This window comes from Siniperca chuatsi, linkage group LG1 (genome assembly GCF_020085105.1).
Source record: "Siniperca chuatsi isolate FFG_IHB_CAS linkage group LG1, ASM2008510v1, whole genome shotgun sequence".
Classification (NCBI taxonomy): domain Eukaryota; kingdom Metazoa; phylum Chordata; class Actinopteri; order Centrarchiformes; family Sinipercidae; genus Siniperca; species Siniperca chuatsi.
The window spans coordinates 14,984,952-15,012,712 of NC_058042.1; the positions used below are offsets into that span (position 1 = coordinate 14,984,952).

General features: G+C 39.7%; 1 protein-coding gene across 13 annotated transcripts in view; it reads right to left on the reverse strand.

Annotated features, from left to right (window-relative positions):
* Window positions 1-104: 104 nt before the first annotated feature.
* tjp1a (tight junction protein 1a) overlaps window positions 105-27,761 on the reverse strand; it is a 101,968-nt gene continuing 74,311 nt past the window's right edge. For 5 of the 13 annotated variants that reach the window (XM_044201311.1, XM_044201328.1, XM_044201390.1 and 2 more), the window contains 22 exons: window positions 25,502-25,641; window positions 24,728-24,833; window positions 24,260-24,410; window positions 22,323-22,431; window positions 21,988-22,207; window positions 20,537-20,721; window positions 19,990-20,085; window positions 18,599-18,625; window positions 16,375-16,457; window positions 15,779-15,989; window positions 14,676-14,776; window positions 14,227-14,577; window positions 13,076-13,327; window positions 10,991-11,824; window positions 10,742-10,824; window positions 10,407-10,577; window positions 10,086-10,192; window positions 9,612-9,865; window positions 8,075-8,229; window positions 7,770-7,990; window positions 6,144-6,287; window positions 105-1,856 (listed from right to left, as the gene is read on the reverse strand). In XM_044201311.1, coding sequence (XP_044057246.1) covers window positions 1,762-1,856; window positions 6,144-6,287; window positions 7,770-7,990; window positions 8,075-8,229; window positions 9,612-9,865; window positions 10,086-10,192; window positions 10,407-10,577; window positions 10,742-10,824; window positions 10,991-11,824; window positions 13,076-13,327; window positions 14,227-14,577; window positions 14,676-14,776; window positions 15,779-15,989; window positions 16,375-16,457; window positions 18,599-18,625; window positions 19,990-20,085; window positions 20,537-20,721; window positions 21,988-22,207; window positions 22,323-22,431; window positions 24,260-24,410; window positions 24,728-24,833; window positions 25,502-25,641 — 4,096 coding nt within the window. In that variant the 3' untranslated portion in view covers window positions 105-1,761. The remainder of the gene's footprint in view (window positions 1,857-6,143; window positions 6,288-7,769; window positions 7,991-8,074; window positions 8,230-9,611; window positions 9,866-10,085; window positions 10,193-10,406; window positions 10,578-10,741; window positions 10,825-10,990; window positions 11,825-13,075; window positions 13,328-14,226; window positions 14,578-14,675; window positions 14,777-15,778; window positions 15,990-16,374; window positions 16,458-18,598; window positions 18,626-19,989; window positions 20,086-20,536; window positions 20,722-21,987; window positions 22,208-22,322; window positions 22,432-24,259; window positions 24,411-24,727; window positions 24,834-25,501; window positions 25,642-27,761) is intronic. The other 8 variants (XM_044201318.1, XM_044201355.1, XM_044201407.1 and 5 more) reach the window with 6 other exon arrangements.

Below are 27,761 nucleotides of genomic sequence, written 5' to 3' on the forward strand. Positions count from 1 at the left end.
GGAAAGAAAGAAGCAATCACAGGCACAGCTGCTTGTTTTAGAAAAACAGAAAAAAAACAAAGTTCACTTTGTAGGTAAAGAAAATTCCTTACAGACATAAACTCTTTACTTTAAAAATGATTTTATTTATTAATACAGTGGTATACTTAAAATTGTGTTGCAGAAGAGAAAAAAAGTCAGCCACACGTGAAGAGCTAATATCCAATTAAAGCCGTGTTATATCTAAAAATAAAAAGGTACTGGTGTGCCATACATAATATATTGTCTATTAGTACAAAAATACATTTAAGGGCACACGATACAGCATCCAGTATCACAAATCAGTGAGGGAGACACTTTGAGAGCCCACCCTTTTAAAAGAACATGTTTTTAAATGTATTTTAGCCCAAGCACATTCCTGATCCTTAAATAGCCATAAAAAGACCCTTTTTGTGACCATAACATGGTGTGAATATATTGGTAGAAAAGGTGTGATGTATTATTTTTAGGTTACAAGTTCCAAGGCTTGAGGGTATATTCAGAATACAAAGATAACCACGTTCACTTTCTTCCACTCTTCCGTTTTCTCTAAGTTTTATACAAAAAAGAAAGACATACAAAAAGTTCATTTACAAACAAGAGAAACAAGGCAATATGCTAGCATTATTTACAGCCACTTCTTTTCTGTTGTTTTTTTTCTTTTTTAAGTAATGCATAGCAGATAAAAGAAGAGCATACCTTTATCCTTTATCAATTGTTATTGTGTGCTAAACCCAAGTTTATTTTTATACAGTGGGTTCACAAGAAATGGCAAAACAAATGACATTATACCATAATTTATCATAACTTATTTTTTTCTTCATGAAAAGTGAATAATCTGCAGATAAGGCATCACTGCTTATTTGTGTGTGAGTGCGAGAGTGCACAGAGAGAAAAAGATAGAAAGAGAGAAGAGGAGAGAAAGATAGAGAGAGAAATAGATGTGAAGAAGGAACTGAGGAGGCTACTGGACCTGAGTAAAGAACATGCATAGATCTCCCTCAGGCTGGAAGGAGAGACGTGGTACTCTGTAAGAGGTTAAGCTACAAGTTATTACTGTAGGAAAGGAAGAATTCAAGGAAGAACGTCTCTAAAAGTGTGCTGCTTGGGTTCATATCCAGCTTGTGTTTTGCCAACTCCTTCAACAGATACTTGCAAATGTCACCATCACATGGTTTAATCTTCCCTCACAACTGTCTCAAACCTTCATTGAAATTCCTGCAATGTGGGAAAAACGTGGAGATACACATTTGTATTGAGTCACCTGAACTGAAAAATAAGATGTTGACTGGTAGTTGAATTCATGAGTAAAAGTTTAGTAAATCTTCTCTATAGTACTATATATACTGTACGCATATATAGCATAAATATACCGACACAGATTTTTGAAGCATGTATGCTGCCTCAAAAACCATCCATCCATCTGTATTCATGTAAAAACTACATTTAAACATTGCCTTATATATAGTGTCAATCTTCAGTGGCATGGGGCATGCATTATCGGTTTCATTTCACATCAAAACTTCAAATTGGGAAAGAGTTCAAAGAACAGCTTGTAACGATCATCAGTGTCTCGCCTTCATGGGTGCAGTAAACAGCACTGACTGGGTCTTCTTCATACTCCATTATGTGGTGTGTGCGTATGTTTGGAGTGCATCTGTGTGTGTGTGTGTGTGCGTGCATCCTTTTCATTTTATCCCCCATGGTTTCACATTCAGTAACATCACACCTGCTGGTCCGTCCTTAAAAGTGGTCAATGAGCACAGAAACGCAGTTGGCTCCCACCAGGTAGTTGGGGTCCCCGGGGAGAGACTTGTTCTGCCAGCTTTTTGGGTCACCTGCGGACAGACAGATGGGGTGGGTGGTGAGTGATAACAGCTGCTTTTTAATGTAAAATTCAAGCTGTAATGTATTTCATAAGCACTGTTCACTTGCAAACTCCTCCTCCACACCACAAAATCTATGGTACACATAATTCAAGAACTGCTCGTCTCATTTTAAAACGGCACTGACTGCAGAACTTGATTGCATCTATTGTCTGTGAGCCATGTTAAGTAATATCACATCGTTTTGTGGCCTATATCCAAGCACAATAAACAAGAGACTAGTAAAAGCTAAAATATTTTTATTGAACGACCCAAGCCTTTTGTTGACTGCAAATTAAACCTCAGTCACTGTGAGGTCTGAGTGTAATTGCAATTATAAACATGCAGGTCTGTGCCAAGAGGAAAGTTCCAGTAATCAATCAGAGTAAGCAGAGCCAGCTCGGCCCATCGATACAGAACAAACTAACTAAACATGTGACAGTATAAATATTGACATTGACGGTTAATCTTTAAAAGTCAATCTGGTGCTACATTCTGGGTGATATGGGAGAGATAAATGTGACAATAACCAGAGGACCATCTTCTAAAAGGGAGAGGGGGGAAGCCACAAACATAGCTCAGATGCAATCCTTCAATTCTAAAGATCTGTGTTTTGTCACTGGTTTGGGTTGAAGTAGTAGTAGTAGTAGGCTCATATTATTAGGCTCTCATTACTGTTTTCCTTCTTTCCCTTTTGGCTGGCTTGTTGTGGGCAGGGTTAATGCATTAACTGGAAACAGTTTGATCCTGAGCTCCACCTGTCCACACATTTAAGTGTCCTTGGTCCAGACAATGAACCCAAATTGCTTCCGATAGTAGCGGTGAGTGTGTAGAGGGCTTTGGATAAAAACGGTATATAAATGCAGTCCAACTCAGAGGCCCAGGTGTATCAAGTGCTCATCCGTAGCAGCGTGGCTGGTTGACTTGATTGAGCTTGATCGAGTGAGACTCAGAGGGAGCTCAGACATTTGCTGAGAACTGTGAAGCCAACTACCTCAAGCCTCATTTGCTTTTTGGCCTTCAAAGTCTACCCTTTAGTCATTACCATTTTCTTTCTTTCTTTCTTTCTTTCTTTCTTTCTTTCTTTCTCTCTCTCTCTCTCACACATGCACACACAGTCTGTTAGGGAGTGAGCGTTACCTTGACACTAATAAAGAGCTGATGAATAGAATAGAACAGATTCTATCCTAACGAAAGCAGTGTAAGGCTGAAAAAACTGCAGTTATGAGTGTGTGGCTTTCTCCTCCTTTCTTTGTTGTCTGCCTGCGAGCGAGCACCGTAAAAGAATAGATGTGAATTTTCCTCCAGTTCTTCATGTATGGAAAACACAGGTCACATGTCAAGTTGTCAGAGTGGTAATGGGAAGTCAAAGCAGATTTTCATTTGGCATTCTCGAATATTTCAGAAATAATTCAAGGGGAAATTTGAACTAGTAATTTGGATTCCCAGAACATGATTACAATGGTGACGTTAAAGGTATCCTGCAGAGTTTTTTAAATAAACATTTATGTTTACATTCAGTGTTTCTCACCAAAAAGCATTGTGTGTATCCTAGGGCTGCAACTGACGATAATTTTCATTATCAAAGAATCTAAAAAGTAAGACAATAGGGAAAAATTCCCTATTTTATTATAATATCCCAAAATCCAATGTGCCATATTCAAATTCCTTGTTTTGTCCAACAACAGTCCAAAACCTAAAGATATTCAGTTTATGATATAAAACAGAGAAAAGTAGCCAATCCTCACATTCGAGAAGTTGAAATCAGAGAATGTTTGTCATTTTTGAACATATTCTTGAAAAATGACTGCAATGATTAATCAATTATAAAAATTATCGTTTTATCGCTTGGCTGCATCCTCAAGGCCCAGCAAGCATGTTCAATGCAATTCCTTCTTCAAGGCTGTTTGACATTTTTTTAGCACACTTACTGGAAATGTCTGGAGCTTTCAGCCATATCTTTTGGCCTTCATTGGCAGATAGAGTTTGCTCAGTGAGTTTGCTCCATCTGCTGGCGAAGGCCATGAGAAGTGTCTGAAAGCTCATGAAAAATTTACAGTAAATGGACGTCGTGCTGAGAATTTTCTGTCAAACTGACGAATCTTCAAGTTCAATTTTCAAAGAGATTCTTTGAATCCAAAACCCGACAGTGTTGATTAAAGCTGCGTTGTTTATATCAGTTTACTGTAAATAAGGTAGCAGTCTTCTTCTTCTCTGCCTTTTGCTGGTGCACAATTAAGTTTCTTGGGACGTTATTACTACCAGAGGGCGGAGAGGGTGAATTAGTGTGAATTAGTGTGAAACTGCCGGCAGCAATGTGTATCGCGTTACCTGGGTGCTTGTGCGTGTACATGTGCATCCTCGTGTGTGTGCAAGTAGAGCTACAGCTAAGATACAAACTAAACTTTACTCTATAAACTCCACAGGGTACCTTTAAACGATAAATATCATAGGTGGTCAAGCCCTGAAGAATGTCTGTAAGATGAGATATTGCATAATTTGATGTCAGTGTCTACCATTTCAGTAGTTTTAATTTATTTATTTTTTTTGGCATTTCTGTGCTATTGTGTGATAGTGATAGCAGGAGAGAGACAGGAAAGTCACAATCGAACCCGCTGCAGGACTCAAGGACTCAGCCTTGACACATGGGGTGCGCGCTCTACCAGGTGATCTACCGGAGCGCTCCAGTTTCTCTAGCCTATAAGTTAACACAATCATCTACAGAATAACAGTTTACATAGAAGAGAGGCAATAAGATGCAGAGAGTTGTATAGGAGGAAAAAGGAGAAGCAGGGAAGCAAAGTGAGAAGAAAACCACAGAGGGGACAGGAGGAGGCCAGAGAGTGGCCTTGCTTTACAATAAGAGGATTACGACGCAGCCCGATAATCCTCCCACAATTCAGCAGGACAACGGAGTGAGCTCACATCTCATTCAGCCCTCCAAGTCTCATCCTTAAAATGAGGCTAATTAACAGCTAATCCCGACCACTGCCAAAATTACCACTGTTTTTGAAGACAGGGTGTGAGAAGGGCAATATTAAGAAAAAGGAAAGGAGAAATTACTTACTTTATTCACTTATGTTCTTTTTTCCCTTCTTAGTAGGAGTTCAACTGCTATGAGCCTTGGTTATTTCTCTACTGTTAGTTTGTTTGCTCAATTACACAATAGATTAAATGATGACCTACTTAAAGCTGTTTGTCTTGGTTTTGATTTCCATTAACATGATTTGTGGAGCATTCTCTCGTTATCTCATTTCTATCCTAAACATATTTCTGATAAATTTCAATACTAAATACAAATATGGATTTCACAAACAGTAGTCTGCTTTGTGGTTTTACTTGGACTTTTATGGGAACCTCTTTATTAGGTGGTTAACTGTTTAAAATCTTTTCTACTGCACAAGTTACATCACATCTCAAAAACAGGTATTAGAGTTGAGTTAGTCTGAATAATCTCCTGCAGCCACTGAGAGCTGTGAGTGGTTTATCCATTAGCGTACTTCTACGTCCCAGATCCAATTTCACAACCAGACTCCAATTAGTAAACAAATTGAGGACAGTCTGAAAAACTACTTAACAAGAAAACTAATTTCTTGCCGCCACCTGAAAGCTACCTTGAAATTAGAAGAACACTTAGGAAGACGGAAGCTAAATTTAGAAAGCTATATTTTGACATGGTAACAAGATGTCTTTGTGTAACTTTTCTCTTTTTGCAGGATAATGACGAGCATTATTGGTTTTGACAGGGTCCCAATTTCAGGAAGATCTATAAAAGCTGTTCTTCAGGTCAGGATTGGGTGGCCATGTGAGAAAAATCACTCAGAGCAGAGCAGCATGCACTATAATTCTACCTGATGAAATTAAATTGCTGTACAGCCAAGCTTCTGGTGCGTGAATGTTAAATAAAATCAGAGAAACTTGTTAAGGTGAAAATAAAAAGAGAAAAAACTGCAATTTCAGCACATAAAAACAAAGAAAACCAGTGATACAGTGAATGAGATTGAGTGGGTAAGTTAACTAGAATAAATGATGAAAATGAATCAACCAAAACCATAGTTATTAAAGACAGATTTTCCCCCTAGATTGATTCTCAAACACAGTGAGAGTTACCAAAATATCTTGTTGTTTTTCTCAATTGATTTTTAATGAAGAGAACCAAAACTAGGGGTAAAAAACTTATTCAACAGTCAACCCACAACCCTCAGATTGTCACACAGCCAGCCCAAATGACCCCAGAAGAACAGAGAGAGCACAGCATACCCGACGAGGAGTCGGAGGATTTTAGAGCAAAAGACCAACCATCAGGGGTCATAGACGCACAGTGAGGTAAGCGTAGCTCCACAGGCTTCAAAAACTTGAGGCCATGAGGTCCACACATCACCAGAGGGCTGAGCAGAGTCTCTCCTGCAAACACAAACACAGAATGTGGTTATAAACGCCATTCAGGGCGACTGAAAGTAAACACACACAAGCAGGTCTCGAATACAGTGCTGGCAGGCTTGTGGTTTTGTTTCACTGGGAACATCATGGAACTGTTAGTATTCCTTGTGGGCTCATCCATGCTAGAAATCTAAAGATTAATTTGACAGTATGACACTTTGGATTAGGGTTGAACAATCGTCTATAATTTGAGATTGCTTGCTGATAGCCGATATGATCGGGGAGTGGGGGGCTCACTCATGGTTTCCAGCTGTCACTGTCAGACAGATACAGTTGTATGGCACCTATGTACTGTCTGTGCAAATCGGACAAGACGCAGCAAGAGCAAAGGGGGCTGACTATAATACAGCCTGCAGAGGACAGCTGGATTAAACTAATGCAGCAACTTGTCAAAGTGTGAGAAGCAGGTGGTGTATCTAGCTGAGAGGCAGCCACGCACAGGCTATGTATGTGATGAGGAAACAACACAACATAATTAACAGCTCAAGCATTGGATATCTACAGCCGATGTTTAATATTTTAATAATAATTAATGCCTACTTCCCTCACAATGCATATAGTGAAGCTTTTGTCAGGGGAAAAAAGAATCAGTTTATTTGAGATCACATATAGTGCACCTCTTATCATTGATTAATTAATGAATTATTAATTAAACTAAATCAAGCTGCTCGCACTGATTAACATCACGTTTATCATGCTTTTCCAGTCTAGTTAAGACATCCACAACCCAAAATGTGACATCAGATTTTAAGACCAGTGACCAGACAGTGGTGGCAGCTGCTGCTGAAGGAGCCCTTTGTCAGATATGTGAAGGTACCAACATACAGAACATACACTAACTTACAGCAGTTTTTTTTTTTTTGTATTCTGGTTCTAAATGTAAAACAAATATTTAAGAAACAAGTTACGGTTCCCACAGCAGATTGAGCAGAATACAATTTGTAAAATTATACCCCACCGACTAATAAATAAATATTTAAACATGCAAACAGATTTTTTGGCCACTTGGGACCAAAACCGTAGTGAGCCAGACAGCTAAACAATGAGCTGAAACTCCCTACAAAGCTCTGTACAACCTCGCTGCAAATTTGGGTTTTAATTCTCTGTAGGTTCATCACTTAGTGTGACCCCTTTCGCAGTGTCACATTGTTTTTACTTGTCATTTGATACATTGTTATTATAAAAAACATCAATTATAGACCCTTTAAGTAAATCATCTTATAATTAGCAGGGACATCAGCAACTGGTGATTGTCTCTTCAATGGTTGATAGTCAATACAAAGGTCAATCAGCACAATCTCCCCAAATGACAACATTCACAATTAAACTATATACTACAAACAAAACTCACAGACCATTTGAACTGGCTTCATAAGCATCCAATAATTTAGATGTGAATAAAGAAAACCCCCTGGCTTCTTCATCCTTCCAGCTTTGATAAGTTACCTTTCTCTTTGTCGAGTGGTGGCAGGATGCTGTTGTCTCTGCAGACCTTGAAGTAGATCTCCTGCTCCACACCGTCAGGGATGGCACCCTGTGGGATAATTATGCTGACACCTGTCTCAATGGAGCTCAGGACGCCACCGTTAGAGTTGAAGATACCTCGAGCTGTTGCAACCACTGTGTGGCCCTCATCTTCATCCTCATCATCATCCAGGGCACTGGGGCTGGGAGACAGATACCTTTACTGTCACACTCTCATGTTCAAAAGAATACCTTAGATTTAATCTCTAGTCAGACAGAGTTTATACCTCACAGGGATGGCCTTGGGCACAGCGTTGATGTTATTGTGCTGCTGTTTGGAGCGTTGGTCCATAGTGCGTGTGAAAGTGTCCAGGCCACTGTCATGGTCTGTGTTCTGGGGCTGCGGGAGTATCTGAGGCTTCACTGGGCTGGAGCTCTGGCCCTGTTCCAAACACAAGAGGATAAAGTGTCATATATGGATTTTATACAATTGGCAACTGAATATTCTCAATTCTGATCGGTTGGAAGGTGTGGATTATCTTTCAGTAACCGGACAGTATAACCAGACACCTATGACGTATGTGTTTGATTGCAGATCTAAATTAGTGGGCCAGTATTAAACTGTAGGTATATACAACAGTGTGGCTTGGCTAAAGAGCTTGGAGCTAGAGTTATTTATGTAACCACCAACAACAACAACCGAAAAACAGGATAAATTGCTTCTCAGTGAAAACCAAGCTAATTTAATATGTGTTTGGGGAGAGAGAGGCAGCACAACATAACGTTATCTCCATTGGAGAGACAGTTTCAATATTGTGTATCAGAATGAACCGCTATTCTCTATTCTTGAGATTGAGAAGAATCAGTAAATTCTTCTTTCTCTTCCAGTTTCAAAACTTGTCAGGATTTTAAAACTCTGAGATCAGCCTTGCAAACTACTTCCTGTTTAGCTAGATATTGCCTAGCAACGAAAACGACAGGAATTCTGAGGTTCAGGAACTATATCTTATGATGTTTATAACTGAAAAGCGAGGTCAAAATTAGTTATATGTGTAAATGAATGACTGATATTTTTAATTTTATTACATATAGCATTTTGTTGGCTAGTGGCCATGATATAAGCGGGATAATACCCTACAAGTTTGTACGTCCCATGATTGTAATATATTCCGCGGGGGCAAACCACTCTGCTTTCTGTTGGGTGGTTTTTAGCCCCAGAGTCATCCACTACAGTCACATAACGTACAACTTGTTGTGGATTATACCTTACATAACAGTTATTTCAGCTCATTCTGCTCTTAGAAATATGGAATAACAATGTATGACCAAATTACAGTAACAGAAGAGTTCTGAAAAACTCATAGGGAAATGCTTGTAACCAAAAATAAAAAAGTGTAAATACATGAGGATAGTACGAGATAAAATATACCAAGAATTACAGAAAAATATATAAGTGGCCCAATCAATTGTGAAATCTTTAAAAAGATCATTGAACCTGAACTTATTATTGAGAAATGTTCTCTTCGTTTTAACAATAACAGCTTATTAAATTTAGCAATTTGCATTTAAAAGTTGACTTTTTTCTAAACTAGATTACCTTGCTTGCTTATGTTTTTGACTTGGTACCAAACCTGAGGGCTACAGTTACATTAATAGCATAATTAATTATGTAATCTATTTATTTGTTTTTGATTTAAAGTTGGGGTATCCGATTCTAATCCAATACACGTCTTTTTGTCAAATTCAGCGAATATCTCCTCACGGGCCACTAGCTGTCCGTTCTGTGTGTGCACTGAAAAAAATTCTATGTGGAATTCAACTTACCTTTGGAGCAGTCTCAGGCTTGTCATTGGGCAGAAGGTTGTGGTTGAATTTAGGACTGTCGAACATCCGCGCAAAAGGCTTGGCAGATGTGGTGTAGGGCTTGGGCGTGTAGCGGTTGTAGCTGGATACTGGTGGAGCCCCGGTGTTACTTTTTGGAGGCTGTTCACTAGTACCATTAACTGGAGACTTCTCTGGGAAACTCTTGTGAGGCAGGAAGTTGGCCTGGACAGTGTCCTCTCGGGCAGGAGGCTTGGCTGTGGAAGCAAAGAGGGTCAGCCAAAGAGCTCTACAGTATGTGTCACTTAAATTATGAAATTATGTACATTTTGGCATACACAGCAGGAATGTCTCTCAATAGACAAAGTACAGTGTGATACAGTACACAGATGCATCTTACGTGATTACAGTCTTGTATAAGATAAAATCCTGACTACTATTTTTTTTTAACCTTTGATAGAAAACAGTACATTTTACCTTCAGGTGCGGGTTTGGGCAGTGTGGCTGGAGGCAGAGAAGGCGTCACCTGGGGAACTGGTTCATATTTTTTCTCAACTGGACTTGGCTTCTCCACTGACTCCGTCCTATATCACAAGACCAAAACCATCAATTTGAGATTCACAGTAGAAATGACCAAGACATAAATTTAAAAACCATGAGGGATGTTAAAGATAGTTGGAAGGAAAGTTGGATAAGAAACATGAATACCCTATATCATCTATGACGAAAAAGCCAAAGATTGTTCATAAAAACATTATATTCAGAATGCTTGGGAATGTGGATGGGAGTGAGCATCACCTGGGGTAGTTGGGGGTTGTTTGTGCTTGTGGCTTGTTGGGACCGGACTGGATCTTATCAAAGTAAGACAGCTGTTTCCTGTAGTAGTCCTCGTCCTCATCAGGGTCGTAATGGTTGGAGCGCACAATGTCATCAGCTACCTGGGACTGAGGCTTCTGAGGCCCTGGGGCTCTGGGTTGGTGTGATAAAACAGCAGGATAAATGCAAGGCAATGACAAATGGCCAAAATGAAGATGCTTGAGCAAACTAGTCAATGATGTGAAAATTAAAGATTACACAATATTATTCCAATATTTCTCTGGAAAATCAGGCTGATTGAAAACACACAGGCTTACCTAAAGGTCTTCTCTTGATCCAGGTTGCTCAGAGAATTTGCTTTAGGGATTACTCCACCTGCTTTCAAAGGTAAATCGGCTGCCTGTAGTAGCAAAAACAATTAACCTTATCATTAGGATAAAAATGATGAATGTTCACTTCTAATGTGCTCATTTCTTAAGAAGTTGAAAAGCAAATGTACAAGTTAAGCAAACTAGTAACTAATGTAACTGCCTTATGTAATACATTTGCAAAGCCAAACAGTTTACCCTGTTCCCAGATGAATCCCCTGTATCTCTGGCTCTATCCATGGACACAGAGCGTTTGTTCTCAAACATCTTGACCCTTGTCAGGACTGACTGTGGCCGCATGGCGGGGTCATCCTCCTGTTTCTCATCTCTGGCAGGGGCGGGCTTCGGAGAATCTGCAGGGGAAGGTGAGTGGGCCTCTGCTTTGGGAGGTGGAGTGAGGCTGGTTTCAGAGTTCACAGGAATGGGGTCGTACTGCTGAGGTTTGTAACTCTTTTGCTGCGGTGTTGGTCCCTGGTTATAGGCAGGCCGCTGGGCAGCGGGGTCTGGGGAGCGGGCAGCTGAGGGGTATGTGCTCAGGTGAGAATCCTGGTCGTAGTGCAGGTCAGGCCCCGGAGCAGGAAGTGGGGGATCATCATAACGGACAGGCCCTGGACCTGTCGGTTTACCATAGCGAGGCCGTCCCTCGAATCCCTGCTGAGGTAGGGGCTCGTCGAAGCGGAGGGGAGGTGTGTACTTGGAGTCAGGGCCATCACTGTATGGCAAACGGGGATTGTAGCCCTGTGAGTTGGCAGTATAGAGCGGCTGGCTGTAGGGGTTCCACTGTAGCTGGTCGTGGTGAGGCACACTGTTCTCATAGGGCGGGTTCGAGTCATAGTTATGGTACTTTGGTTCTGGGTAACCACCTACGCTGCTGACTCCACTGCTGCTGATATACCGACTGGGTGGGTGGTCGTAATCTCTGTATGGCTGGTCAGGGTGATATTCCTGCTGAGGGTTGTAAGTCACAGGCTTCATGCTGTGACCGATTCTGCCTGTGTTGTTGTCTGTGCTGTATGGATCCTTCTGAAAAATCTACCGAACAAATACACAACAAAGAGTAAGGTTAACAACTGCACAGGATTCACTAACATACTGCACAGACATAAAATATGTTATATGAAAAACTGGACATACAAAAATCAGTTAAAGCATGAGAAACGGAGAATATTAAAACAAGTCCGTGAAATTAATTGCAGAAGAGGAAAGGAGAAGGGAAAGACCTGAAATAGAGAAACTGAGAGGGAGGGGTTACTGGTCGGATAATATATTAGATTAAACAGAAATCGCAGCACAGCCAAACATTCATTCGAGTTTAAAAACATCATAATGTACCCAAATTAAACACCGTAATTAAATTAACAAAAAATTAACAATGTTTTTAAAAAAATACAACAAAACAATGGGATGCATTTTTCTTGTCTAAACTGACAAAATATGAAAATGGTAAATAGAAATGTAATGTATACTACTTGTAGAGAGTCTATCAATAATCAATAATAATTTGACTAAAAATTTGGGGTTTCTTGACACATTTCGTGTACACTGCTGCATTCACAAGGGAAAATGTCACCCACTGTCTTGGTGCAATTATAAAGGGCACTTAAACATCCACAATAATATTTAACATTACAAGCACATACCCATTGTACAAAAAACATATTTAAAATCCTGATATTTGAGAAGTAACCATTGATTATCCATCCAAATATGAAGAACATTTCTTTTTAGACTGTCTTTGTTACTTGGCCATTGCCACATTTTAAACAGAGGACAAAATATAGATAAAATGGTTGGAAAATGAATGGTTACTTTTACAAGGAAACAATCCATTCAATCTGCACTGATAAATACAGCACAAACAGATCTACTTCTAGTAGGTAACAGAGAATGAGGCAAACATGTTGCAGCCATGCAAAGAGGATAAGCAACAGTGAGAGCCGCAGGATTTCCACTGCTCCTCTACATGTAGGCATATCAGCGCAGCCATCACCCTCCAAAGCCCACTGTTGTTTACCAGCATTTGCTCGCACTCTGGCATGCACACACACACACACACTCTCGCACGCAAAAGAACGCCCACAGACACACACACACATCTCTGTCTCTTCTGGGGAAGCCACTGTGGTCAGCAGACATGCAGGGCGGAAGGAGAGAGAGAGAGAAGCGTGGCAGCAGGAGGTAGGTAGGTAGACAGGCAGCAGCAGCAGCACAGGAGGTCAGTCAGGTCAGACCGAGCTGAGCTGTGCCGGGTCACGGAGCATCCAGTGACGGTCAGATGGATACCTTTGGTTCTGAACTGGCTGGTCCAGACTGTAGAGGTTCGGGTGTGATGCTCTGAGGGGCTAGCTCAGGGGAGGGCCTCCTAAGTGAGCCAGCCTCTGGGTTGGGGCTTGGCTGGCTGTGGGGAGCTGCAGTAGCCTCGTCAGGGCTCAGACCCCCTACAGTTTTTATAGTAACGTCAACAGCAGGGGGCACTGTCTCAGCCAGGGGCTCAGGCTGCTGGGGGATGCTAGGGACGGCAGCGGCCTCTGCTTTCTGTGAAGTGGTTCAGAAATGTTTAATAACACGCGCTGACACACTACGGTGCAGTACTAATAAGTGCTACTAACTTCACAGCCCCTCTACAACACTCTGTTCCTGACTTGTGCCTACAGCTTAATTTAAACAGCCAATCACCCACCTCCACATTTAACAATAGCTATAGATCAACCAATGGCATGTGAGAGTTAGGAATTAGCAGCAGGACAAGTTTTCATTGTTAGAGTATACTAATTTGATTTTAATACTGCGGTTACAATACAGTAGTTTCTCTTTTTTCCCCTTTTAAGTTCATTAACACATCATGAGATGACAAATGTTAAGATTTGGGTATCACAATGGCCAATTGAGTTTTGATTAATACATTTCACAGGTACACTGGATTAATACTGGCATTTCCAACATGCACATAATACTTTCTTGTCTCATATCGTCACAGTCCCAATCACAGGTAAAACAAAAGGTAGGAAGTGCACATAGGTGAGTACAGACACTTAGACAAACATAAGTTTCTTTTCCCAGTGACATCAGCAACAGTCACACCAATCAGACAGCTTGTGGTAATACAGAGTACAAGAGTAACAGTAAAACTTCAAGTTCATCTCCTTTTCAAAAATAAAAAACACACGCTCACAAACATCAATCAACAAACACATATCAGCAAATAGATAAAATAAATAATATAATAAATATAGATGTTATATATAATATTTATATATTGCGATAAATACCTTACCACAAAAGGTTTCACTTTCCCACTGATATTGTTATGTAACAGTAGATAGAATAACTGTAAAAATAAAAAAGTGCCTTCAATAGCGCCTCCAGAAAACCCTTCTAACGCACACCACGTCCTCCAGACAACAGGGAAGACGTGCAGCTCTCAGAAACGCTACCTGCTGCGGCACTGGTGCCTTGAATCCAGCCGGGTCGATGCGGTTCAGGGGGTCCAGCTGCACTGTGTGCTGGTAGCCAGCATAGCCAGGGGGCTCCTGGATGACCGGCGGGTCCTCACGGACAGGCTCAGAGGAGCGGGTGATGGCAGGCTCCGTGGGTGGACCCACATCGTCATTCAGTGTTTCGTCCAGCTCCTGGTCGGTGTAGGCTCCACCCTCTGTGTCCGTGTCCTCATAGTCGGAAGTGTGGCGGCTGTCGGTGCTGTACATGGAATACTCACTGCCTGGCGCCGACAGGTAGGACAGGCGGTCGTCGTGGATGTCCAGGTCATCCTCAGCTGCCCCGTCAGCCTGGGAAACAAAAGGTTAAGTGAGAGAGGGAGTGAGAAAAGATCAATTCCAGTCTACATGGTTGTTTGTGTGTGTGTGTGTGTGCGTACGTCTCTTACCTTGCCCTCTGAAACCCACACCAGCTGGTTCTGCTGCTGCTGGATTATCTCTTTCAGCGCTCCAAACCAACCATCATTCATGTTGTTCAAGTTAATGGTTGCTGAATACACAAAGAGGGAAGGGCAGAAGAGAATAAAAAAACATCTCTCCAATCAAACGAGTACTACGAGTATTTTTCATATCATAATTCAAAAGCATAATTTAAAAGTTCCTTTTAGACATACACTCTAACCCGTAAATGCTCTTCTACTTTTACATGATTGGCATCATGTCTTTAAAAGGACTTCAGAGTAATTTTTAAGTTGGTCTGGCAATTTTCCCACTTGGGACCCAGTTAACATTTTCTATGCTGCTCAAGTGCGAATTAAAGCAGTCACATTGACAGTTAAGGTGCACAGATTGAAATTTACTTAAGTATCTTGTTTTTTAATAAAATGTGCAAACCAATCACAACAGATTAGGAAGAGATACTTTAAATGCAAAATTAGGGAACTGCTCTCCCTCACTCTCAAGAAGGAGATAACAAGGCAGCTTAGAAGCAATCTCTTGTCTTGTGCATTGTAGGTAATATCCCACATTGCCTAGACCCAAGTATTCCAGCTTTATCTGTTTCCCAGTTTTATATACAGTAATTATAGTATAACATTATTATGAGGCTTGATTTTGAGAATAACTTTCAAATAAAATGCAGTGTAGAGGTACAGATGCAGCTTGTTGTGAAATACTTGTTTAGACAGAAGATTATGTGAAGAATTTATGTGTGTGCTGCGAAGACTGAATGTGAGCGGAGAAGAAAGCTCTCTAATATCACCAACAGATACTCCTAAAGTATGGTCACACCACATCCCTTGACAGGAAGAATGCATGCTGAGAAGGGGCCCTGAGGGCGCTCTTGTGTGACGGTCAGTGCTGAACAAGCTTTTGTAAGAAGTCTGACAGAACAAGGCCAGGCACAACAAGTTCAGTGCAGCCACAGCCTCCAACACTGCGGCACTCTGTTGTCAACCGCCTTTTCTCTCTCTCTCTCTGTGTGTGTGTGTGTGTGTGTGTGTGTGTGTGTGTGTGTGTGCGTGCGTGCGTGCGCGCGCGCAATTGGACTCACTGGTGAAGAGGTGGTGGTTGCTCTTCCTTAATTTAAGGGCTCGGTCATAGAGCTTCCTGGCGCTCTTCCTTGACTCAGGGCAGAGACGGGTCCTCATGTTCTTGACGCCCTGCTTGGTGTCTGGGTTGAGAAACACCACAATTGGATACCACTGAGCGTAGTTTAGACGGTCCACTGCATTAGGGGTGATGTCCAGCACTGCATGCTTGTCCTTCATACACAGAAAACAAATAAAAACATAAATGTGTTGTTAATGTGTTTATTTCCATATAGTGGAAGATAGAGCACTATATGGCCAACACCATAATGATTTGTTCACATATTGTGTGCAGCAGATTTTGAACCCTTGTAAGAGGTCAGCTCATCAGTCTGGATTACTTTCTCAAGTGAACCTGCCACAGTACAATCCACCACTTTGCTGAGGTTCGGGCACCTAATAACATTAGAGTGCAGTACACCAGAGGGCAGCAGTGAGCTATACGTATCATTGTGGCTCAACATCTTTTCATTACCATAACAAATCTGTCAAAAGATGTTTATATTTCTACCTTTTGCCTGTATATTTAAAATGTGTGTGCATATCTAACTTCTCTCACCCGGTCAATGATCTGTTTAATGGTGTGCAGGCGAATAATGCCGGAGCTTTTCTGGTCAGTTCCTGCATCCCTGGGTTCACTCTCTATGGAAGACAAATGGACAGAGTTACTGCATCACATCAACACAAGAGACAAGCAACAATAAACACGGGCTGTGCCCCAATTAGACATCCTTGTAGCGCGCAGTTGTCGACTCCCATAAATAGAGCTGTTAAATACAGAATAATAATCTCCATACAGGAGAGGACAAGTGTACGTTTATGAAAAGAGCTATATAGTAATGACAAAATGAGAACAGCAGCCAATTCATGCAGTAGTCATTAGGTATTTTGGGTAGGTTTAGGGAAATTAAATTCAGTGTATAATGAATGTGTGCGTGCAACTGCATGTAACAGTATAAATTATGGTGCAGGTAATGTGTTATGTGAGAAACATTGACATGAAATATGCACATGAGGGTCATTTGGGATTAATGATAATACAGTGTCATTGTAAGCCTCTGGGATTTAAGCAAGGATGTGTAGAAGGGTTTATGATTCACAAAGATAAGCAATGGTTTCCTGCCTAGACACACAAGGTTCAAAAGAGGGCAGTCATCTCACCAGGATGTTTAGTATATTAATGACTTCATATCATAGGGTAAGGCTTAATTTCTAACATACTAATAGGATCTATTATCTGCTAAACACTGCTGTAAACTACCTAAAAACATTTTTAAAAAGAGCAGATAAATATAGCCATGCAACAAGTCAAGATTCAAGTGTATGCAGCAATGTTGGGATTCAGTACTGTCAGTGTCAATATAAAATTTGAAAGAACAATTTTGATAGTGATTTGGGCATCTATCCATTGACACTTAGGAGGCTTATACTTCCATCACTGCATTATGAAAAGTTAGACGGACACACAAACACACACCACTGTCAGCTTTATATAATATACAATACGCTTTATGCTTTCCTAGAGTAGGGTCACAGTGATGGTTTAATTGTAGTCTGAACTGTAAACCATTAAATGACCTATTTTGATCAAATTTCATTCTGATACACTGAAACACCGGATATCCAAATATTTGGGGACAATTTTGCTGTATTCATGTATGGATAAGGTGTCTGAATGCACATAGTGTAGTGAGATTTATTTCAGGAAATGAACACATAAATAGATGGTTAATATTTCAGCTGATTGCTGCGATTGTTGACTATTTAAATCGGTTTACTATTATGGGTGGCATTGTAGGCATTTTCTGGGCAAAGCCTCCAATTGGCCAATTAAAGCCATGTTAATTAGCTGCCAATCATTTTTAGCATGTGGTATTTTATAGGACACAGTTAGTACAAAAAGCATAAAAATGTCAACTTTTTGAATCCCAAATAAACTCAACATTCCCAGTCTATTCTGGATTATTTGATCATTTCCTTATGATTCTGTTGAAAAGCAACTTCACGTATCCCAGTTTTCATGACATTTTAACTGCCCAGCTCCACATGCTGTCTTGCTGAAGGCTTTCTACATGATGTGGCCTGGCATTAAGAGGGGAATACCACTGAATTTAACTATGATTTAAGGATACTGTGCATTAATCAGCATTCACTAATCTCCTCCATATGCAGTATGCAATATCACAATGACACAAAGTTCCTTAGAGCCTAAAATTTGGGCAAACAAGTATAGAATGGAAAACAAAAATACATTCTCAACAGTAAAAATTTGAGTCAAATTCAAACTACAGACACTGTATATCAATGTAGACATCTTCCTAAATGGGTTTAGATTTGCAAAATATGATCCATACTAATGCAGCAGAGCTTTTTAAAATCTTAAATAGATATATTTTCATTGATAACTGTTTAGTTTGCCAGAGTCTAGTGCAATTTCAATCAGTAAGTCAAGTACAATATCATGGGTAGATGGAGGAAAAAAAAGTCTGCAATTCATTGTCAATTGAGAACTAAATGTGTGTAAGTATGATATTGCATTTCTTCAGTGTCAGGTCTTCTGTGATTCATTTTACAAGACTGTGTATCATGCTAATATATACATTAAAAAAATTGTTATTGCCAATTGTAATGACAAATGTGAATTCCTAAATCAAGTGCTATTCCCCTATACGCATTGTTTAAACATCTATAGGTCAGCTAGCCACCAAACACCAGCTTATAGATTATGTGCCATTCACTGAATCAAATAAAACAAATAAAAGTTGATGCACTAAGTGACATACTTTCCCCTCCTTGATGTTGCTGTGTTTCTGAAAAGAAAATACAGTTACACAAACATCACTGGATTTACGCAAATAAACATCAAGGAATTAAATCACTTTTTATGTGAGTGTGCGCTGAATATGTGTGTGGTTGCAATGGCATGCGTGTTTGTTCACTTAGAGTAGTTGAAATTCAATACTGAGTGTTGAAATAAAAACCACATATTAAAGAAGCTAGCAATTTCACGAAGTAAGAGGCAGTAGATGAGGACTGAAATGAAAAGGAGTGTGCAGCTCTGCATGAGTAGAAGAGTGAAAGGAAGAGAGAAGCTATAAACAAACAGAGGAAATAACTTGACATAACTTGACTAACTGACCTACTAAAATAAATTGGGAATATCTAGTAGATGTTGTATTGTACAGTTCAGCAGAATGCCATCTATTAAAATAGAAAATCAATGGGAAAATATTTTTTGAAGGACTTTGCTTGGCATCCAGTGGATTGTGACTACTTGCTCGACTTCAAACTGAAGATTTAAACAGCCAACAGCAGTTGCCTTTATAGAAAAAGACTAAAGACTAAAGTAAAAAACTACCAAAATATATTGTTTCTAACCTTAGTACCTTATAACTACATAGAAACAGCAGGGGTTGCTCTATTTATACACCTACAATCTTTCAGTTTATAATTACTGTGTCATCCTCTCTGATCTGTGATCTTAACAATTTTCTGCCAAATTAACAATTAAGTGGGTGTGTTTTATTCACTTTTGATAAATAAAATCAAATACTAATTATGAAATACTAAAGTCAAGTTAAAATGTTTTATTAAGTTTGCAGCCTCAACAAGCTATTTGTTTGTCAATGCATTGTTGTGCTAATCCTTACAGCAGAGCAGCACGTTTAAAAGAAGAAAAGAGTCACAGGCAGTAGTGATGTCTGGAAACAAGTCAGGAGAGTTACAGTTACAAATCACTAACAAGAGAAGTCCCAACATTTGTTCTGAGATGAAAAACTTTATAGAATAAATTTTATCTTTCTGTGTTAAACCAATCAAATTAAATGTAGACAAGCTAAAAATATCTTTAAAACCTCTAACAAGCAAGAACTTTACACATCCTATACATGACCTCTCTTGTACATTACATTCCTCAGACTCAATAAGGTTGTTCTCAGATGCTCAGAGCTACGTTTGGATTTGAAAAAGTGTAAGATACATAATAGAGGTACTGACCCAACAGTGAGTTCAACATCTATTATATACCGACTGCTACTGTGAATATTTGATAGATACTGAGAAGTTAAACAGCCCTCTGCTTAAGCGATGTGTGATGTGTAAATTAATAGTCTGGTCTCTTATCAATGCAATACACAGTAGGACACTACAGAAACAGAGGGAGATGAGTACTTACTTGCTAGTTCAAAAATGTCTGGCTCCTCCCTGGCCAGTTTCTCTCTGCCCACGTCTGCTATCGGCCCAAAGATAACCACAGGCCTCAGGAACCCAGCTGTACAAGAACAAGACCATGTCATGGAAATTACCAAAGGTTAGCATTATGTAACACTACAAAAAAAAATACTAAATCAGATCACACATTTTTTACCATGTTATGATATATTACAATCAGTAATTGTTAAAGTATCCAAAACTGTTAAATGCAGTTTCATTTAACAGCAAAACCAATTAGATAAACATTTAAATATTGATGCTGTACTCTTCTCTGTTATGATGTGATTTAAAGGTTTACATAACACTACAAACTGTGTGAATGTATAAATTAATAACTTTTTAGTTAGCTGGAATTCACAAGTGCTGTGAAGGACCATGCGTTTCCTTTAGCTACAAGGTTGAAATCTTTCTACTACTTTGTAAATCCTTGCCCTACAATTAAAGTATAAAGATATGTGGGAGTCTCCAGTTGATTGCCGTTACTGCCATCGCCTATGTACTCATCATACCTTCCCTCAGCACCACCCTCTCATAGGCAGGGAACTTGGTCTGAACTGGCTGGGCTGACAGGTCCTCCCTGCTCTTCCGTAAATTCCTCTTGGAGCTTCGCAATCCTCGGAATCTCCAGAAGTCGGCTCTGTCGCCCCCTGGTGTTTTGGGGAGGGTGTACTGCACACTGGATAGCTGCTCAGCTCTGGACACAGAAGAGTAGGAGTAAGGTCAGCTATCAGCATGTCTTTCAAAACTGCAATCAAGGCCACTTTCAGATTCAGGTATCCAACATTCAGCTTACTACTGTTTGAAGAGAAAAGCCATAATAATACACTGGTACTGTAACACCATTGTACAGTACTGAGTTGTAAACTGATTACTGAGTACTTGCCATTACTGACTGAGGAAATGTTGATGATGCCGAAGGAACTTTACATGGGTTAAAAGCTATTTTATATTAAGGCTAATTGAAATGTTGTTTTGAGGGCTAGTATTTAATGCATAGCTCAATATTCACATTATGAAGAGCCTAAATAATATATAACTGATTTTTCATTGAACTAAAGGCTTATCTCTTGTTAGCAAAATAACAGTCAGCATTTTGATATTTGCAAACTTATTACTTTTAGTGATGCTCCAATATACATACACAGTATACTGTATAACAAAAACTAAGGTTAAGACTTTGTAGTGAAATGACAAGCCTTATTTATATAAAACATAAAACGCTGACACACTTTCTGCCATTAACGATTTGCAAACAATAAATTCAAGATAAAGGCCATCTTTTGCAAAGTCTGTTTCCTGAAGTTTATGTAATTAGATCACTGCAGATAGGTCAATAATTTTTTTTAGGCAGTGGGCCTACAGGGGGGAAGAACTCATTCCTAGTGTCTTTGAATAACAACGGTCTTCCTTTGATGTATGTTTTTTTTTTTAATATTATTGAATTCTGAGTGTGATAAGAATATCCAGGGAGGCAGGTTTAACTTGGCTGAGAAGCTGAGATATATTTCACAATGCTTAATGTAGGTGTCAGCAGGACAGTGAGGAATATCTGTGTAAACACTGCCAGAGGCTGTTGAAGGCTGTAGAGACAGGCCTAGATAAGACGATGCTGTTGGCTACATCATCTATACTATCTCTCTATCTATATATATCCTCAGACACACAGGATGTGTTAAATATACCCTACTTTAAAAACTCTTCCAGTTTAAAACAGACTATAAACACAAAACTAAAGCAAACTTAAACAAAATTGCAGAAATGCAAATAATAAGCAGTAAAAATATTGATAAATAAATAGATTACACAAATGAGTAATGGAAATAATCTGTTCTCAAATCCTTTCTTGCTACTCCCAGATTAATCACAATGCTTCTATTCCTTCGCCTCCACCCTTGCACATTCATAAAGTGCCAGATCAAGTTGTACAGATATTAAAGGTGTGACCTGAATCTTCTTTTACCTGTTCTTGTTGGGGATGATGCCCCTTTCCACTTCCTGATGGTTCTTGCCAATACGGATAGCAAGCCAGGAGCCTAATTTGCCATTGTAGAGTGTGTCTACTACACGGAACACCTCGCCCTTGTTAAAGCTCAGCCCATACGGTGACTCTTTTTCATATTCAAAATGTGTCCGAATGTAGAAGGAGTCACCCACGTCCGATTCCACTATCCTCCGATACACTAAAGAAAAAGCAGAAATAACAAGATATGATTACAACAACCTTTTAAATGTGTTGGTCTTGATGCCTGATGCGTTTACGCTACTAACACAGTACTTTATACTGCCATCACTCACCATCCTTCTTCTTTTGAGCCAGAATAGTAACTTCTTCTCCTCTTGGGAGATCCAGCAGAAACAGCACAGCCTCCTCCCGGATGATGTTAGCAAAGTCAACATTGTTCACCTGCAGATGCAGAACAGAAGACATAGAAGAAATAAACTTAACTTTGTCCAATTGAAGGACTAGTGGACTATCATTTCTTTTTCTCACTTATTTAATTTCTAACAGAATAAGAGGAACATAGGAAAAGAAAAACTGGTTCCTCAACAGAAGCAGGGTGATGTATTTCCCCTACAACCGAGCAGCCTCCTCCTAGTCTCCTGTTGCTGTCCCAAACACAATAACTGCTGTTTATTGACTCTGCTTGAAGGGCAGCAGGGGAACCAGAAACACATGGACTGAGTCACTGAACCTCAGAAAGACACCTTTATCCTTCCCAGAAACAGGAGGGCTTGACGTCTTTATCGCCACTAGCACACTATGACCAAAGGGAAACCATCTTAAGATGGAAAACAATGTCCTGGAAGTCTCTAAGATGTGTTTGTACAGTGGAGAGAACACACACAGGCACAAAAAGAGTGGGAGGAACACAAGACATACTATATCCATTAAGAGAAAGGTATATATAATATAAGGTTATGCACAGCTTTGTTTGTCAGATAAATGCAGCCCATAAATGTTAATGTCATGGTGGGAAAAACTGTGGCTAAGTATTCAACCTCTTCTGCACAGCTTCACAATTGCAGCATTAAACATAGCAGGTGTAATCCTTGGCTATTATGTAAACATGTCAGAATGGATCCAACACTGACATCAAGAGGGTTTCCATCATCCCATCAACAATGTTACTCTAGTGTTCAGTGAAACAGAAAGTCAACTGTTCAGAGTTCAGAGTGCAAGAACGACCTCTATTGTGTCTTCACATTGGAAACAAGGGGAGTTTTGAGGCAGAGCCCGGAATGACTCATAGACTGACAGAAACATTGTACTCTATTCCCAAGATCTTTTTGCACAGAAATAAAACTATTGTGGCCATGGGATCACATAGTTTCACCACTGATTATCTAAGTTAGTGTGGGCAGCTACTGCTCATCTATTTTGACAATAACACCAGATGTTCTTTCCACCTTCACACATGTGACATGGAAACAAATTGTAACAGTTTATACTTTTTCTGACAGAAAATCAGAATCATCTTACAAGCTACATAATACTAGGACAACACACTGCAATTAGAATGAAAAGATCTACTTTAGCCACAGTCAATTTATATATCTGCATGTGACTGACAGGAGTAACACATACACTACGTTCACATGCGCACAAAATCAACAAGGTATTAGCAGAAATCTGGATAAAGGAGAAAATCAGAGAATACATTTAGACACCTCTGGTTAATGTAAAACCTGTGTTTGTATGCAGCAGATTTCTTTTCCCTACCAGGTCCATTTTTTCAACCAAGGCTGGCATATTTGATAAATGACAGCACAGCCTGAAGAGTTTTTTTTCTTGGAGCGCTTTAACTGACGGTGCCACGAAAGGACAGCTGTAGGAGAGGACAGTTGTTTACAAAATTGTATAAATAGTCCACTTCAGCTGTGAAAAACAACTTAGATCTACTTATTTTAGTTTCAGTTTTTAGCCAGACTTTGGGTTTAATTGTTTTTTATTTTATTTTTTTCCCCTATCAACCCACTGAACTGCTGTTTTTGCCATACTCTCCCTCTCTGAAATATCTGTCATGTACACATCTAAAAACTGGTGAAGCATACTCTATACAAGGCCAACAAATCAGGTTTCTTAATAAAGCTGTGTAAACTGGGATTATCTAAATCCCTCATAACAATTTAAAAAACTACATTTCACACAGCTTACATGTTGTTTAAAGAAATCAAGTTACTGCAGAAAGCAAACAACAGCCATGTTGCTTAAGTGGTGGAGTGTAGCGTACCCTGAGAATCTGGTCTCCCTCCTCCAGCCCCTCCTTAGCTGCAGGACTGTCCTCCAAAACCCCTGCCACAAAAATTCCCACGTCGTTCCCTCCTGCTAACCGCAGGCCGACACTCTCTCCCTTCTTGAACTTGACCAGCTTCATACTCGGCCTGCAAGAGAACACAGGTAGAGAGGTAGAATTAAGCAAAAAGGTCAGCAAATCATGGCCTTCAAAAACAATCAATCATTCTAAGAGACACAAAACACAGCCAGCTATCCAAGCAAGCAGAGTGTAGTGTAACAACAAATTCAAAACAAAAGCTCACCAGAATCTCTACCCTAATATAAACTCAAATTCAAGTATATGAAAGATATGCAAATTTTCACTCATTCATCAAGTGAATAATATATGCACTTGATACACATGCCACAGTGCAGATCTGCACTCAATATTGTAAGGTGCTTTGAGAGCATCTTTGACATTTACCTGAGGATGCTGTCATCATGAGCAGCGCTGGGTACAGGGGCATCAGATGGGCTGACAGGTAGGTCTACGTCAGGCTGACCAGGCTGTGCATAAACTGGCTTTGGTTCTGCCACGAATACAAACATAGTCAGTAAAAATACACACTTACTTGCATGGAAACTTGTACACTCTATGCAGAACCGTATTAGTTTATTTTGCACCGTAAAGATAGCTAGCCAAGTGCTGGGTAATAGTGGAATCAATTGTAAAAGTGAAAGCATCAACCTTCATCCATGTCAGATTTAGTGATGAGTATTTGTTTTGTGATATTATACATACCTATTTTTCTCAGATGTTGACATGTATAGTTAGTATTTCTTTGTGAAGACTAAGACGGATGTGTGAAAATGTAATTTGCAGTTAACTTTTACAACGATGGGTTGATTAGATATTACACAATAAACAACAGTTTAGATTGTGTTTTTAGATGCTGTAAACAGTAACAGTGGAGTGTTAAAGTGTATCTGACCCCTGACACACTGTCTAACTTTATAAATCACTGTTTGTCTTTATAATAATCTGTCTTCAGGGACAGCTCTACAGGAAAACGTTGTTTAAACTACAGCAGTATGAACACTAAGCCTTACTGAACATCTCTTTGCTATAAGACCTAACTGGAAGCTTCCTGTACTAATGACAATGAGATGAAGAAATTCAAAAAGGGGCTGAGACATAAGACATAAGAGACCACACTAATCCCTAGCGCTGAGGGCTGATAGGTAGAGGTTTCTGTACCAGGCAGCGGAGGTAACAGTTTGTCATCTCTGGAGCTGGCCTGATCGCTGGCCTGTGACAAGACGCCATCATCAGAGCTTTTCACTGGTGTGGACATAGCCCCTGGTTTGGATACACGATCATCATCTCGACTTCGATGGCTGAAATAAACAAAAGTAACACATGGCAATTCAGTACGAGTAGACCTTCAATGCTATAAACAATGTTTAAAACTGCCAGTTTACATTAATGCATTCCTTAAATGACTGAGACATCTTTACTGATTTCAGTGTGTGTAAGAATGACCTCATGTGTTCTGTAAGTGTTTATATAGTTTTGTCCTGTGCTGACATCACCAGGAAGATACAGTGGCTAAAATGAACCCAAAAGGAAAAAGCATGGATCATGGATTACGTGATAAGGACACGTGGACAGAAAATTGGATGAGAAGACAATAAGCTATTAAAAGAAGGATGTGTGGCTCTGTCAAGAAGATCCTGCAAATTTGTAACCAGTTTAAAGTTGTTCATCTGTATTTTGGTGGAGTTTTTTTTCTTTCTGTCTATGCAGTATGTCAATGGCAAACCACATTCCCAACCAGAAACTTATATTAAGTTCAATTGGACCAGACAGGGTTTATAAACGTTTTCATTTCCAAATTACATTTTTCTTGAAGATTCAGAACTCCCATTTTATTGACCATTCAGTAACCTTTCCAATAAAAGCACACAGGCAGAGAAAGAAAAATCAGACTCCCAAGTCTCCCAACATTAACTCTTGAGTTAGGATACTTTTCAGTCCAAGTTCCTGTTTAACCTGGATAAAACAAACAACAAATAAAAAATGTGTGTGTGTGTGAGTGTGTGTGTGTGTGTGAGAGAGAGAGAGAGAGAGAGAGAGAGAGAGAGAGAGAGAGAGAGAGAGAGAGAGAGAGAGAGAGAGAGAGAGAGAGAGAGAGAGAGAGAGAGAGAGAGAGAGAGAGAGAGAGAGAGTCTAGTAGGCTAAGTCTAATAGAGTAGAAAGGGCTCTGCTGCTTAAAACAATGGTTGAATTCCAATCTGGTCACATGACTGCCTGCTGGCACAGTACTTGAGCTGAATCCACAAGCTTTTGTAGAAGAATGTGAAGGTGCAGGCTGTGCCACCAGCTCAGACCAGGCAACTTCTCCCATGCCCAGTCTCTAACTTTTGCTCGTGCAGTATGAAAATATACAGTGTAGGGAAAATATACAGTACAGTGTAGTCACCCATATTCACACAATAAAACACAGTAAAACACGGATGCCAAAACTGTACATGTACATCCATTTACACGCAATGACTGATACTCAGGGTTAAAACCGTTATCTGTGCAGCTGCTGAACTTATTTACGGTATTTGCCACCACAGAATGGTTTTCTTTTCTAGGTCGCTGAATTTGTCCAGCAGCTCTCATTACAATTCAGTTTTACACATGAATCTGATCTGGGCAATTTTATAAGTCAGCAGAATCAGCATCAGAGAGACCTGTATGGGAGTTGGTTGTTGAGGGAAAAGGGTAAATGAGAGCTGCAGCCCAAGGATAAATAACACAATTGTAATGGGAGAGAGAGAGACAAATTGTGTGTGTGTCTGTGTGTGCAATGGATGAATGAGAAAGAGTGTGAGAGAGAGGGGGAAAAGAGAGAGACAACAGAGCAAGAGCAAGGGAAAGAAAGAGAGAGAGAGGAGTGAGTGAGAGTATTGTGGTCTAAATCTGCTGTTCCTTGCTGCAGAATGGTGCTAAAAAAGGCTTCACACTGACAAACACCATTAGACAGAAGCCTTTGTTCAATCCCCTCGCTTATACATTCTTACAGTATGGGTACAGGCAAGAGAGAGCAAGTGAGTGAGAGACCGAAAAAGTAAAGGAGCGGGAGAGATGTGGCTACACAGACATCAACAAATAATGCAAAATATGGTACTGAATCTTTACACTGCATAACAGTCCCAGTCTTTAATTTCATATCCATCCACAAGCTTCAAAATATTTAAAGAACAAAATGACTAGATATACTAACATCTCTTTGCAAGACAAACAAAAGGTCCAATAGAAAAATTTCACTCTTGCAAACTAACAATCTAATAATTAATCATATCATCAACAAAAACTACGACATATTTTAAAAACAAAAATTAATTACTCACAAAAATGTATCTGTAAGTTGAACCATGATGCTTATTAAGAGGATTTTGAGTTAAATTCCTTGAAAGACAACACAGAGAGCTTTTTGCCTATGCACAACGTATACTCATGCTCACTG